This window comes from Pecten maximus, chromosome 1, assembly GCF_902652985.1.
Source record: "Pecten maximus chromosome 1, xPecMax1.1, whole genome shotgun sequence".
Classification (NCBI taxonomy): domain Eukaryota; kingdom Metazoa; phylum Mollusca; class Bivalvia; order Pectinida; family Pectinidae; genus Pecten; species Pecten maximus.
In genome coordinates this window covers 37514700-37529956 of record NC_047015.1, presented here as the reverse complement: position 1 = coordinate 37529956, position 15257 = coordinate 37514700, and the positions used below count along the sequence as shown (strand labels likewise).

Here is a 15257-nt window from a genome sequence, read left to right as displayed (position 1 = left end):
TCTGATTTTGTGTTATAGAGGTAAGGTGTAAACTTTTGTACAACATCTGGAACAAACTGATTTTGTATTATAGAGGTAAGGTGTAAACTTGTGTACAACACCAGGAACAATCTGATTTTGTATTATAGAGGTAAGGTGTAAACTTTTGTACAACATCTGGAACAAACTGATTTTATGTTAGGACTAGCAAGCATCTTCAATATGCATGTGTTCATGTTACTTATTATACTTTGAATATATAGGTCAAACTTGAAGAATTTCCACCTCATGACTTTGTGCTGGTACTTGATTACTGCTGTGGGACATGCCACAAAGGACTTATATTTTTGGTATTTCTTCATGGTGAAAGAATCAATTACAATTTTAGGAAAGGATATAATCTTTTGAAACATACGTTTAAGTCACCAGTTCTAATTCTTAGTCCACATCGGCTGTCTAGCTATCACTGTACCATCAATCTGACAGAGTGAGACAAGGGAAGTAACTCTAATAGATCAGAATGACCTGCTCTGACGAGAAGTGGGTTTATGCTATATAATGCTCACCTACTCAAAAACAAGTGAGTTAATGTCACAACTGCTAGCTAGCTTCTTAATTATTAATTGTTCTTTAGTTTTATGGACATTCTGTTAGGTGCTACTGTGTAAGTTGTATTGGAAATGTATTTGATTAAAACTTATTACAAGAAGGATAGAATTAGTGGTTAATATTGGAAATTTTTTTTTTGTCTGAATGCAGAAATTAAGAACTTTTGTCAAAAGCAGTTGGCATCCTATGCATACAATTTTCCTATATAAATAGAAATACCTCTATCATTTCATTTCTAATGACTTAATTAGATTTTGACAAAAATTCATTTTGGAGGTGATGATTTTGAGGTAAAAAGTCTTGATTCTGCATGCATGAATTAAGGATGCATGGCATTACTTAGAATAAGGAAGTTTGTAGGCCTAAGGGGTGTGCCATTTGGTTTTTAGCTTATTTGACCCAAAGGACAAAGTGAACTTATGCTTTGATGCATGGTGTCTGTATAATGACATCAATTTTACCTTTAAACAACTTTTCCTAATCTAAAAGCCCTAGAATAAAGATATTTGGCTGGAATGCTACTTTGATGATTCCTGAAAAATAAAACAAATGCCCTTAACCCTTATTCAAGGTCGCATTGTTAATATCTAAAAAAACATCCATTCAAACAACTGCTTCTGATTAATTAAAAAGGCCTGGAATAAAAAAAGGGCTTGTATGTTAATTTCTAGAATAATTGTTGACCTAGACCCATTATTGAAGGTCACAATTAAGGGTTAAATTTGTTAAAACATCCAAACCACTTCTTATTTAAAATAAGTTCTTTGTCTGGAAATTCCTTGGATGACACCCAAGAAATTTTGTGGAAATTAGAAATGACCTTCAGGGCACAGGTGTCAAATTTGTTGAAACATTCGTACAAATTACTTCTTATTTAAAACAAAAATGCCTACAAGCAAGATATTGGGGTGATATTCTGGAATGACGGCTGTCAAAGTTTGCAAAAGGAAATGCCTTAATCCCTTCTTCAAGGTCACAGGGGTCATTTAAAACACTCAAATTCCTATGGTTTTCCAAAATGCCTAGAATATCATTAATATGCGACAAGTAGGTTTCTGGGATGATGCCCAAGAACATTTGTGAAATGACCTTGATCAAAGTAGGGAATACCAAGTGAATGATGCAGGCAGGTTGGGCCTCTTGTATATTGCTTACCATCATATCAACAGCTATTAATTCTAGGAGAACCTTCCTTGTTTGCAAGCTGCATGTGTGAGGTGAGAGTGTGCATTTCAGTAGGCTTTGTGTTTGCCTCCAACTGTGATATTGCCCCCCGAACTGCCAACCTTATATTGGGTAATTCACAGATGAAAAATGTTTTAAATGAAATGTAAGAGTACATAGGATAGTCTGCATGTTGCTATAACTGATACCACTGCATGATGTCCACTTAAAGGTCAAGGTCATACATATAACTCCAGATTATTGCTTAATTACTGCATTGTTATATGGTGATTGTTATATCTAGCCTCTTCTTTAAACTTCTTGAATTTAGTCCTCAAACAAGTGATCCTGACAGCAATATTATTCTCTGATACTCAGTTGAAGGTCAAGGTCAAACAGTTAAGCTCAAGGTCACAGCTAGCTACATACATAGTCGATGGGTAAAGTTAACATGCGTATATATCATAATTACTTCACATACCAGCTGACTGTTATAATTTTTTACCGGACTTAGCAAAACCATGGATTTCAATTCCAGTATGGGCAATGATGGGCAAGTTTCAGGAAAATACATCGATAGAATCTTGTTGAATTTGGAGGTCATGTATGAGTTCAGCATCACAAATGCTTAATCTAATTTACATATTTTAAACCAAAAATTGTATAGAAGTCGTTCCACATTTCCCTCAGGGACTCTGCTGTTGGCACATGTATGTATACATTTGGAGCTAGGACTACACATATTTTCATAAAATAGAAAATGTTACCATACACAAACGTATACACACAAGTATATATACACACATTTATTGATTAATTAAGGATAATTATTAATAAAATCTTAATTCAAGATTTTGTCATTCTTTTTCATTTTTAATTGATACAATAATATATCCAATAATATTGAAAGATTGATCAATATTCCATATGATACCCCTAATAAAATCAGAGAAGTAAACATCTTTATATTAAGCTGAATTTGTCTGTGGAATACTTTTAAAAATTAAATTACTGCTGAAATCATTGCAGTATAGGTAATTTTTTAATAGAAAATAGAAAAAAAAACAATGTTAGCTTGAATCATTGTAATATGTATTTGATATTTCTACTGCAAGACATCAAAACAAAAATTGTAAGTCTATCTTTTAAAAAACCCTCTCTTGTGCCTCATGGTAATTGTGACCCTTTGACCTTCGATCAACCGCGGTATGATTGGTCAGTGCTTGCATTACTATTTACATAGTTTACCGCCATAATGAAATCCCATGGTGTACATTTCGTCATAAAAACACATGTAAGAAGACGACCGAAGATTAGCATTATAGTTTGATATACTTGTAAGTATGATCTACGATGGCTGATATGTAAACTCCACGTTACATGTCGCTCAAGGTTGAAGGAAATGTAACGAGTTTCGGAGTTTGCCAACAGAATGTTGAGCGTAAATCCGAGACTCGTATCGACATTTATTGTTTGTAAGAAAATGTGCAGGTTTTGTTTGCGTCCGTCTCGACAATATTCTGTCCGTTACTTTGGACGTTTGGTTATTTGGGTGGCCATATTTAGGCATTACATTGTTAGCAATGAAAGTTATTTATGTATTCGGCGCGGCAGGCGTGCAGTAGACGAGTCATGACGTAATGAAACAATCGACAACGTGAATATCGAAGACGATCCGCCCTAGTATGCGGGCTTTGTTGACATTGACCGACCCTATTCAATCAGCCCTCCCCGGTGGATGTAGATGATCTACCTTGTTATTGAGTGACTTGCATTGTATACTTGTTTGGTAATAGTAGAAGTGACATTATCAATGAATGTTTTTGCACATGTCCATGAGTCATTTGATATAAATAGAAAGATCGAAAGAGGAAGATCCGTTAACGGTATACAGTAACATAAACATGTTTCTCCTAGATTGTTAGTTCCGTTTATTTAAGTGTTCATGCTGTTTCCCATTCCGTCAGTGTTATGTGAATTAAGTTATTCACTGAATGTAACCTAAACAATCTTGTGCGTTTTTATAAACATTAAATTGGAAAAAAACATACATCAGTATTAGTGCAGCTAACTTTAGCGAATTCAGTTAAATTTTCGTTTAAGTATAGATCTACTAATTATTTATCTAATTTGCATTTAATTAAGATGTAAAATTAATTATGTTTATTTTTGAATACAGCTACAGCTCAAGGTATGGACTGAACTTTTAATGATTGTATCTGTACATGTTATTAATTGTATATAAGATGGTGTAGATCTGTTGTACAGTAGGCATATACTGTAATCCATCTGAATAAATCTACTGTTGTTTTGTCGACCTCTATATGTCGGTCTGGCATAGATATTAACATTTAATTGCTGTACCTACATATGTATATAGAAAAAAAATCCTTTGTAGAACTGAGACATGCATACAGTAGTCATTTGAATTGCAAAGTGCTGTATTAAATGTGGTAAGGTTATTCAAGGTTATATACTTGTTAGATGAGCAGTTATTTAATATTAAAGAATTGATGTATATTTAATATTATTCATTGTAAGTAAGTGGATATACATATATACAATTATACATGCATGTAATTAGGTATGAACATTATTTATGATTCTCAATTTTAAATGTTATGATAACATTGTTTTTCAGATTATGTTCATTATCATAATCACTGGCATTGAAACTGTGAAATTATTAAACTAATACTTAAAAATAAATCTTTAAATTGTCCATATTCTTGTTTGTACTTTATTATAACAAAATAAAAACAGTGAGTGAAAATTTTGAACAAATAAATGTTCACAAAAATCTACATCCCATTGCCAAAAAAAAAAGGGTTTCCACATTCGCCACTAATGATAATGGATAATTTGGCGGGTTACTCTGGGTCATTTGGTGGATTATTACTCGATGGGTATTTGTAAACAGGTTCTGTAAATGCTGCCTGTAAATATCTTTTATAGTTAATATAAAAGCAGGGTTCAATGTAAATCGACATATTTTGTCTACATGCCTACCTACCCAGTTTTTAATCATTAGATATGAAAAAGGGGGTCTTTTAGAAATTTTATCACAAAGTCCTGTTTGCCTAGGGTGTTGTACAAACTTAATCATGACATCCTGTTTGCCTGGGGTGTTGTACAAATTTCATCATGACGTCCTGTTTGCCTGGGGTGTTGTACAAAATTTATCATGACATCCTGTTTGCCTGGGGTCTTGTACAAACTTTATCATAACGTCCTGTTTGCCTGGGGTCTTTTACAAACTTTATCATGACGTCCAGTTTGCATGGGGTCTTGTACAAACTTTATCATGACGTCCTGTTTGCCTGGGATGTTGTACAAACTTTATCATGACGTCCTGTTTGCCTGGGTCTTGTACAAACTTTATCATGACGTCCTGTTTTTCAGGGTCTTGTACAAACTTTATCATGGTGTCCAGTTTGCCTGGGGTGTTGTACAAATTTCATCATGACGTCCAGTTTGCCTGGGGTCTTGTACAAATTTTATCATGACATCCTGTTTGCCTAAAGCTTCAGTACAGTAGCTTCACTGACATGAATCATTAATCTGTTGTGGTGTTCATAAATCTAGATACGTGTGCAAAGTGGTACTACCGGGTTCTTTATGTAAGCTAGAAAGCAAGGCTTCTGTCAACTAATCCTCTCCCACCGGTCACAGTGATGTTGGAGGTTAATCGAACACCGACACATACAGTGTATAAAAATACTTAATGTTCATAAGGAGTGGATCATTAATATTGATGTTGGGAAAACAGAGCAGGTGAAGTAAAATTGTTTATCACCTGTCTGATAAAGTGTAATCTACAGCTCTGAGCATTATCGGCTTGCCTCCAGTAACACGTTTTTATATGACATGAACATAAAAATGTGTGTAGTATGGATACACGTACCTGGTAGCTTGATGGGATGGAGAACTACCTAATTTGTTTACGTGATCACCCGACTTAATATATTTTGACTTGTGAGGTCAGATTTCAGATGTGTGACTTTCAAGTGGCTTAGCTTCTAATTTTTTTGGAGTAATGAGATTTACCCTACCTGATTGAATTCAGTGAACCAGGGTAGATGACCTTGACCCACATATATTGCTTGTGCACCTTTTGTACATGTACATCCCAAATGATACCTCATGACCTTGACCTACTTTGAACATTGTGGGTTTGATGAGTTAGTTTACATTAGTTATAGAACAAAATGTAACCCATAACTTGTTGGGTTGAATAGTTTAATTGTTTGAACTGGCCCTATCTAAAGGACTTTTTCCATGGACTTGAAAACAAAGCATTTTAAAAATATGGGAAGGGGTATCAAGTTTGCGTGAAAACTGTTCAAATATGTCAAAATATGTTGACAACTTCTTAAGGTGGGACAAGATAGCAATTTTGTTCAAATGAATGATCTTGAACCACACTACTGTTTTATATAAGATTTTCTGACAAAAATTCATAATTTGAGGAATGATGACATCTTGTGGTAAACGCTTTCTAACAAATGTGGTAACATGATATTACCTAATTTGAAGTTAACATAATTAAGTACTGTTTAATGGATATATTAAAACTATTAAGTAATGAGATTAATACAGGCCCATTGAGCCTTTTCTCAAACTTTGTTCTGGTCATGGTCATGAATTATTTACTTATTTCATAGCAATTACTTGGTAGGAAAGTTGTTTCAGTTTAGACAACTTATATTAATCACACTTGTTGAACTGGGTGGAACCGGACAATGGGTCTTGACTCTTTATGCGGGAGGAAACTGGAGTACCCTGAGAAAACCCACAGTTGCACAGGTGACCAGGTCGGGGGTCCCGTTTTTGCACACAATTTTGAATCACTAGTTGTTTTGGTGGAAAGCGAGTTTGATGTCTTGTGCTCCATCTCTAAGTCTTGTTTGTGATGCAAATTCAGAACCAGTTATTAATAGTTTAAAACATTTAAGTGTTTTACTTGATAATACATTGCCTACAACTGATCAGAAGACAAAACATGGACATGGCTTTATATATGTTACTTATCATAGGATATAGCAGGTGTCTCATCGCATACATATTAACAACAGAAACCATTAGTACTTAAAAATCTGTTTTTGGCATAGAGGTATCTATACTGGCAACAGGAAGATTATTAACGGGGAGGTGTAGATATGTACCAGTAATCTTCTCCATTTATCGGACCATTATTAGTACTGATTAGAGCTGGTGTATTTCTAAGTAATATTTATTACTAGGACCTAGGATAAAAGGTCAAGACCACAGAGTTTGATGGTTCAAAATTTGGAGGAGGAGGCCTTAATGGAAAACCATAATAACCAGAGTATTAAACTTGAAAGTATTGGGTCTTTCGAAAAAGTATATTAGCAATATTTGATGGTTATGACAGTTGAACAAGTTATAATTTTGAATATTACATTACCTAGATTTGGCCTAGATTTGGTTGTCATCGATGACAAAAAATACTTTAGTATACTCGTCTCGTGTCACGAAAGGTCAAGTTTGGGTTTAGAGGTCAAGTTATAACTTATGAATAATTCCCTGAGGTCATATTATTTGCCACTTGGTTCTTAAGCAACAATTATCTACTATTTTCTTATTTTTTTCATTTAAATATGTGCATGACTCTGCATTTGAACAGGCAGACTTATTATTTTGTGAATTCGTGTGATTTAAGGTTGAGCAATGTTACCTGTCAATATGCAATTTACAGTAACATTTGAAAGGTTTACCATGTTCTTACGGGTTGAAGTTCAAGGTCACTCTTTGAATTGTATTATTTTGTCTATTTAGATTCCTTCACATTCAGGCTAATATTATGACTAGAAAGACACAGTTATATTTCGGGTATAAGGGTTGAGCAATTAGAAATGATTGAGGAAAAAAGCTTGCATATATTGATGGCCTCGCTTGGAGAAGTAAATCAACACAATTGGTTTGTTTTGTTTAACGTCCTATTAACAGCCAGGGTCATTTAAGGACGTGCCAGGTTTTGGAGGTGGAGGAAAGCCAGAGTACCCGGGGAAAAACCACCGGCCTACGGTCAGTACCTGGCAACTGCCCCATATAGGTTTCAAACTCGCAACCCAGAGGTGGAGGGCTAGTGATAAAGTGTCAGGGACACCTTAACCACTCAGCCACCACGGCCCCGCACACAGACAATTTTTCCACCAAATGTCTGTCGTTGATAAATCTCATGCACACACGATGACCTGTCTGGATGCTATGGTAGTGAAAACCAAATTAAGTGGTTGTTTTGATTGACCTATTAAATTTGTGTCCTGTTCACTGTGTAGTGTAATTGTAATACATGTTGGGTGGGGGCTCGGGGGTTGGTTTGTTTTGGTTTTAATGGAAATCTAAGATTTCTGTTGGATTAAATTGTAAGCTGAAGATGCTTATTCTTCTTGAAAACTTGGTCTTTTTTTTTTGCCTTGGTTGTAAAATTTCTTGTCAGTTTTGAGGAAAAACAAGTTGATGTTCCTTATGTAACCTTGGTAACAATTATTTAAAATGTAATGGAGTTATTGCCCTTGACATGTAGAATTTCTGCTCCATATTGCCTTGTAAGCACAATTCTTGCATTTCATTGCATTTTTCCACAGTGAAAGTAAACCATAATGCACAAAGGCAGGAATTTCTGACAGGATGATTAATTTTGCTTGAGTTATGGCTCCTTGTACTTTGAGTATCAGCACAAAGAAAGAACGAGAATATTAAGAGAAAGAATTACTGATTGAAAATGTTCAGTGAGTTATTACCCTTTACACTTAGACTTTTTATGCCAGAGTTTTTTTGGATTTCATTGTAATTTACCACAGGGAAAGAAAAGAATTTAAATGCCTTTGAAAAAATGAATTTTCAGTTCCACTACTTTTACTGGAGTTATTGCCCTTGACACTTTGAATTTTTGCTCCAGAATCTTTGTAAGTGCAATTCTTCAACATATTTTGGATTTTTAGCCCACCATCATCAGATGGTGGGCTATTCAAATCGCCCTGCGTCCGTGGTCCGTCGTCCGTCCGTCCCTCCGTCCGTCCGTCCCTCCGTCCGTCCGTAAACAATTCTTGTTATCGCGAATCCTCAGAAAGTACTGAAGGGATCTTTCTCAAATTTCATATGTAGGTTCCCCTTGGTGCCTAGTTATGCATATTGCATTTTGAGACCAATCGGAAAACAACATGGCCGACAGGCAGCCATCTTGGATTTTTACAATTGAAGTTTGTTATCGCGAATCCTCAGAAAGTACTGAAGGGATCTTTCTCAAATTTCATATGTAGGTTCCCCTTGGTGCCTAGTTATGCATATTGCATTTTGAGACCAATCGGAAAACAACATGGCCGACAGGCAGCCATCTTGGATTTTGACAATTGAAGTTTGTTATCTCTATTTCTCAGAAAGTACTGAAGGGATCTTTCTCAAATTTCATATGTAGGTTCCTCTTGGTGCCTAGTTATGCATATTGCATTTTGAGACCAATCAGAAAACAACATGGCCGACAGGCAGCCATCTTGGACTTTGACAATTGAAGTTTGTTATCGCTATTTCTCAGAAAGTACTGAAGGGATCTCTCTCAAATTTCATATTTAGGTTCCACTTGGTGCCTAGTTATGCATATTGCATTTTGAGACAAATCGGAAAACAACATGGCCGACAGACAGCCATCTTGGATTTTGACAATTGAAGTTTGTTATCGCTATTTCTCAGAAAGCACTGCTATTTCTCAGAAAGCACCGAAGGGATCTTTCTCAAATTTCATATGTAGGTTCCCCTTGGTGCCTAGTTATGCATATTGCATTTTGAGACCAATCGGAAAACAACATGGCCGACAGGCAGCCATCTTGGATTTTGACAATTGAAGTTTGTTATCGCTATTTCTCAGAAAGTACTGAAGGGATCTTTCTCAAATTTCATACGTAGGTTCCTCTTGTTGCCTAGTTATGCATATTGCATTTTGAGACCAATCGGAAAACAACCTGGCCGACAGGCAGCCATCTTGGATTTTGACAATTGAAGTTTGTTATCGCTATTTCTCAGAAAGTACTGAAGGGATCTTTCTCAAATTTCATACATATGTTCCCCTCAGTGCCTAGTTATGCATATTGCATTTTGAGACCAATCAGAAAACAACATGGCTGACAGGTAGCCATCTTGGATATTGACAATTGAAGTTTGTTATCGCTATTTCTCAGAAAGTACTGAAGGGATCTTTCTCAAATTTCATATGTAGGTTCCCCTCAGTGCCTAGTTTTGCATATTGGGACCAATCCAAAAACAACATGGTCGACAGACAGCCATTATCGCTAAATCTTAAATTTTATATATAGCTTCCCCTTGTTTGAAAAGTACTAGCTATAGAGGGCTGTTTCTGAATTTACACAAATTAGTAAGACTTAGAAGAAGGGAAAAGTAGAGAAAAGATCAATCTGACATGGAACCTATGAAGATCATTCAATGGTGGGCGCCAAGATCCCTCTGGGATCTCTTGTATTTTTACCTGCTATATATTTGAAACTAAATCACATGTAGATGTATTTCGACAGTTGGTATACTAGCTGTCACACCTGACTGATCTTTGGCCACAGTACTTGACTATGAAAACATCTGGTTGCCTTTGATTCAGAGTTAATGTAAGAGAGTTGAATTTAATTATCTTAGAGTAGATTGACAGTTACACTGAAGAACTGTTAAAGGGACTTTCCTTCATTTGAATAAAGCGTAGGTCGCCAAAATGAAATGGGAAATGTGTATTTTTCCCAAGTTGTAAAAGTTATCATTTTTACATTAATACGGCAGTTTTACTCTCAAGGGAAACCAAAGTGCTTCAAGTATTAAGTCCGTAAAATTTTAAGTTCCACCCAAAGTATCACTAATTACCGCTAAGATGGGGGTATTTGTGTACGAAATGTCATTTTTCTGTACATTTCGGTGTTACTTTCATTATTGGTAGGCACAAAAGCTCATATAGTCCTCAAATATTGACCTTGTATTGGGGGAACACCTGTAGGATTTATCTCCCTTTGCAAAATTAGTTTAATATATTCTGAAATGTTTTTACCTACAAACATATAGATCAGATTTTGATTTGGTTCCTTATATTGGCTAACAATTTAAGTCTGCCATGCTACACTACCTAGATGGATGTTTTATAATTGAAGAGCTGAAGACAATTTTGACATTAGGTTGAGTAAGATTGCATATCTCTAGCTAATTAACTCCCTTTTCCTTAATTTCTAAATATTTTTCCTCAAAGACAACACAGTGCACAACCCTAATTCCAGTAACAGCTCGGCACCAAATACAAGTGTACATAGTACTTCAAGCTAAAGGAGAAGAGCAAACGATTTATGTAACTTGAGGAATCAAACCATTCAGCGATGCGAGTCGCTTTACAGTCCAGAGACAATGAGCTGTGGAAAATTAGTCAAAGTGAGAACTGGCAACTTTAGTTGTTAAAAGTTCACATGCAAATCTAGTACTCCTTCATTAGCATTTCTTGTTAAGAAATTTTAATCATGGTCCCTTCTGGTTTTTGCCATTAATTATATATTCATTTCTTATTTCATAAAGTATATATTTCTTTACCTTATTTTCGCTTTTGATGAAGGAATGGAAACCCAGCCACTGAAGTGAAACCGCTGTGCCACCGACCACTCTTCAGTACATATAGTGTTCTTAACCATGTTTTTTTTGGAAATCGGTCATAATCATTATACATATTACCATATTTAGCAGTGCTCAAATTAAATAGATATTGACTGCAATGGATTTTTTAGGAGTGATGTCCTTTACTGATATCCTTATAAATCAATTTTCTTCCCTTATAAAATAGTCACCTTATAATCAACTTGTCGAGGTTATTCAGTTTTAAGATGTCCATGATTTTCTGAGTAATATCCTCTTCTCTTTTGACGTGATATTTATGATTGTGTAGATCAACAGTACTCCATAGGTATCTTCTTTCCTTTTTGTCCCTTTTTAGCCCATTATCATTATCTAGCATGTCTGTCATGGTCTGTTAACAATCCTTGTTGCCGCTATTTCCCCAAATAGTTAATACGCGATTGATCTAATTTCTAACATTTCATGTAGATATTTTGGTTCGTCCTCATGGTCCCTATATATATATAGTTGTGCATACTAAATTTTGAGACTGAATGTGATCAAAATGAACAAAAAAATAATGGTCTCTGTATTTATACCTGTACATATGTAGTTGCATACATATATGTGTACAGTTCACATCAATGTATGTATGTACATATAGATCCAGGTATTCATATCATTTAATAGACTATCTAATGCCAATATATGATCATGTAAGGGTATCGGGCTGACCTTCATTGCAAAATTGAAACATCTGAAAGACTTGAATTTCCTGTCGTAGTCTCACCTGGGCCACGGTGGCCGAGTGGTTAAGGTGTCCTGACACTTTAATTTATCACTAGCCCTCCACCTCTGGGTTGTGAGTTTGAAACCTACGTGGGGCAGTTGCCAGGTACTGATCGTAGACCGGTGGTTTTTCTCCGGGTACTCCGGCTTTCCTCAACCTCCAAAACCTGGCATGTCCTTAAATGACCCTGGCTGTTAATAGGACATTAAACAAAATAAACCAAATAAACAAAACCTGTCGTAGTTGTACTTCGGTGAATATATGTAATATGTGTACAATTCACATCCATGTACTGGTATGTACAGAATGTATCGTCTATTAGATGATTTGTCACTATATGACCATATCTGGGTTTCGGGCCAATCATCACTGCGCCAATAAAATGTTCTTTTTTAAGAGTGTAGATGTAGTGCAGTGGTATAAGCTGCGGGTAATTTTATGGCTGGGTGATTAGGTGTCGTAGATCATGATTTCGAGGACCGGTCAGGGCAAGAGTCATTAAATTGTCTTCCTTTGTCATTAGTGTTACAATGCTATTTATACATGTATACCTATAATTCATAAAAGATACATATAGAATGTGTAGCAGAACTGGACCGGGTAGATCGTCGGCGACCAGGTAGCTCAATTGGTAGAGCATCCGGCTAGTGTTCGGAGGACCCGGGCTCAAACCCCGGTCTGGCCATGCATTTTTCCACTCCTACTACATTTGGTGCCTGTGACCAAACCTTGATTCAAGTGAGGTGAATACTTGACAAGGGGATACCTGAACCTGGGTTGTGAGTTGTGAAGTCTTCGGGGTCGAAGACTTAAAAAAGGGAGGGAAGAGTGTAGCGGAACTGGACCGGGTCGATCATCGGCGACCAGGTAGCTCAATCCCCACGTTAGATGCCAATTTTGTAACAGGAGAGGAGGAAATGTAGCGGCCAGACAGGGGTTCGAACCCGGGACCTCCGAACACTAGCCGGATGCTCTACCAATTGAGCTACCTGGTCACCGATGATCGACCCAGTCCAGTCCCGCTACAAATGTTATGCCGATGAAATTTTGGCTCGATTGATTATGTAAAATCAAACGTAATGCTTCAGATAATGGTGAGTACTACAAAACAGATTTTAAACTTTCTTTTTTCTCCACAGATATCTCAACGATGTAGCCAGGAAGAATGTCAGAACCACAGTCTGGTGGCCTGGTCCAGAACCTCCCAAAAATCAAGAAACAGTCAAGTAAAGGTCAGTTTCATCCTTGTGATACTAGTTTGTTGTGTTAATGTTGTAAATATACTGCTCTCAGTGTTCTATCTGGGGTTTCCTGCTTTTAAGATACCACAGTTTGAAGGTATTGAATTGTTAACAATGAATATATATGTAGCAGAACTGGACTGGGCTGAGTACTGATCGATGGCCAGGTAGCTCAACTGATTAGAGTGTCTATCTAGAGTTTGGAGGTCCTGGGTTTGAGTCGCGGTCTAGTCGTTGCATTTTCCCTCTCCTATAACAATTGACAAATAACTAAATACCCATAGAGGGTGTATAAGGGCTCGTGTATGTCTTTGGCGTTGACTGTTGAACTGGTGTCTGACTAAAAAAATTTACACACATTAGGAGAGGCACAATTATGAAATCGTTTTTTAAAGAAATTATCAGCTAAAATTCTCCTGGTATACTAAACCTGAAACCTGTGTAGACTACTTCCTATATACAGTTATTTGACTTATTGAATTTTTATTCAGGTGAATTATTGAATATTTAATGAGGTAATTAAGATAATTGTTGCAGTCTGTTAATTAGCTGAGTTTCTGTCTTTTGAAGTAATCAATGGATCCTAAACTGATCTGGTATACAGATATAGGTGAACTTGATTTTGCGAAATCATTTATGAATTATATTTATAACACAAGAATTTAAAGATTTAGATGAACTTAAATGATATTATAAATTTCTTTCATTAAAAACAGAAATGTGACCTTGAAAAAAGAAAGGACAAATACAAGCTATATAGCATATACCCTGTATATTGTATTCCTCACTCATGGTTGCTATCATCCTACATATATGTATCTTACATGTACATGCTATATATATAAAGGTTAATTCATGGTTTCGCATTGAATATATGATTTATCTCACCATCTTTATGTTCTGTCATATACAAGTGAAATGTATCTTATATTCAATAAGAAATCATTTATTTTTCCACTTTTTTATTATTTTTTATTTTATCAAAATCTTTGACATCAGTGTCATATCCTATGGGCATTACCAATCTCGGGACAGCTTCATTTTGAATGTGCTGTTCAATGCAATTTCATTGTTTTCTGCTTTTACACTAAATAACGAATAATTCTGCCTTCCCTTCCGGGATCCGTTCAGGTCCGAAAAAAAAAAAAAATGCATAGTTTTTTCAATGTGGTAAAAGAAAGTGCTGTTTTGATGGCATGGTCAATAACAAAATATCATTATTTATATATCATCTTTAGAGATGTCATAAGCAGTGATGAAATATGTATCAGACTAAGTTTGTATTTATTTGATAATTTTGCATATTTCACTGATAAAAATGTAATAAATATGATGGTGACATATCCAAGTATCCAATCACATGGAAATTCTGGTTTTATATTTGAACTGATTTTTCCCCCCAGTTATTTAAGAAAAAACAATTTTATGATAATCCTGCTGTGTTTTTTTGCGCAGATAACGTTCGAAATGTGGCGATAAAGAGTCGCGATGCCCAGGACATTGTTAGTACAGCCCAACATTCCTATCTGGATAGTCAGTACAATGGATGGGAGATCACCTCTGTCCGACTCATCACCAATAAGGAACTCGATGAACAGTACAGGTAGGTATCCAGACATCCTCATTACCATAAGTATTTACCCATGTCTATTGGAGTCCAGCAAAATTGCTAAAAAAAAATTCATTTCATCTTATAATTAATATATATTTAATTATTAGACATTGCAAAATGAGCACTTTCATTATGCCCCCGCCATGAAATGGGGGGGGGGGGGGGGGGGGGGCATATAATGTTACCCATGTCTGTTGTGTTACGTCCCATCCCGTCCCTTCCAGTCCTGTCCCGATGCAATGTAACTAGCTCA

At 35.9% G+C, this 15257-nt stretch overlaps 1 protein-coding gene across 1 annotated transcript in view; it reads left to right on the top strand.

Moving 5' to 3' along the window:
* Positions 1-42: 42 nt before the first annotated feature.
* The window catches only part of LOC117332589, an 86968-nt gene continuing 71753 nt past the window's right edge, over positions 43-15257 (top strand). Inside the window, 3 exon segments of the mRNA XM_033891564.1 lie at positions 43-3089; positions 13291-13383; positions 14848-14995. Of these exon segments, the coding sequence (XP_033747455.1) occupies positions 13317-13383; positions 14848-14995 (215 nt within the window). The 5' untranslated portion in view covers positions 43-3089; positions 13291-13316.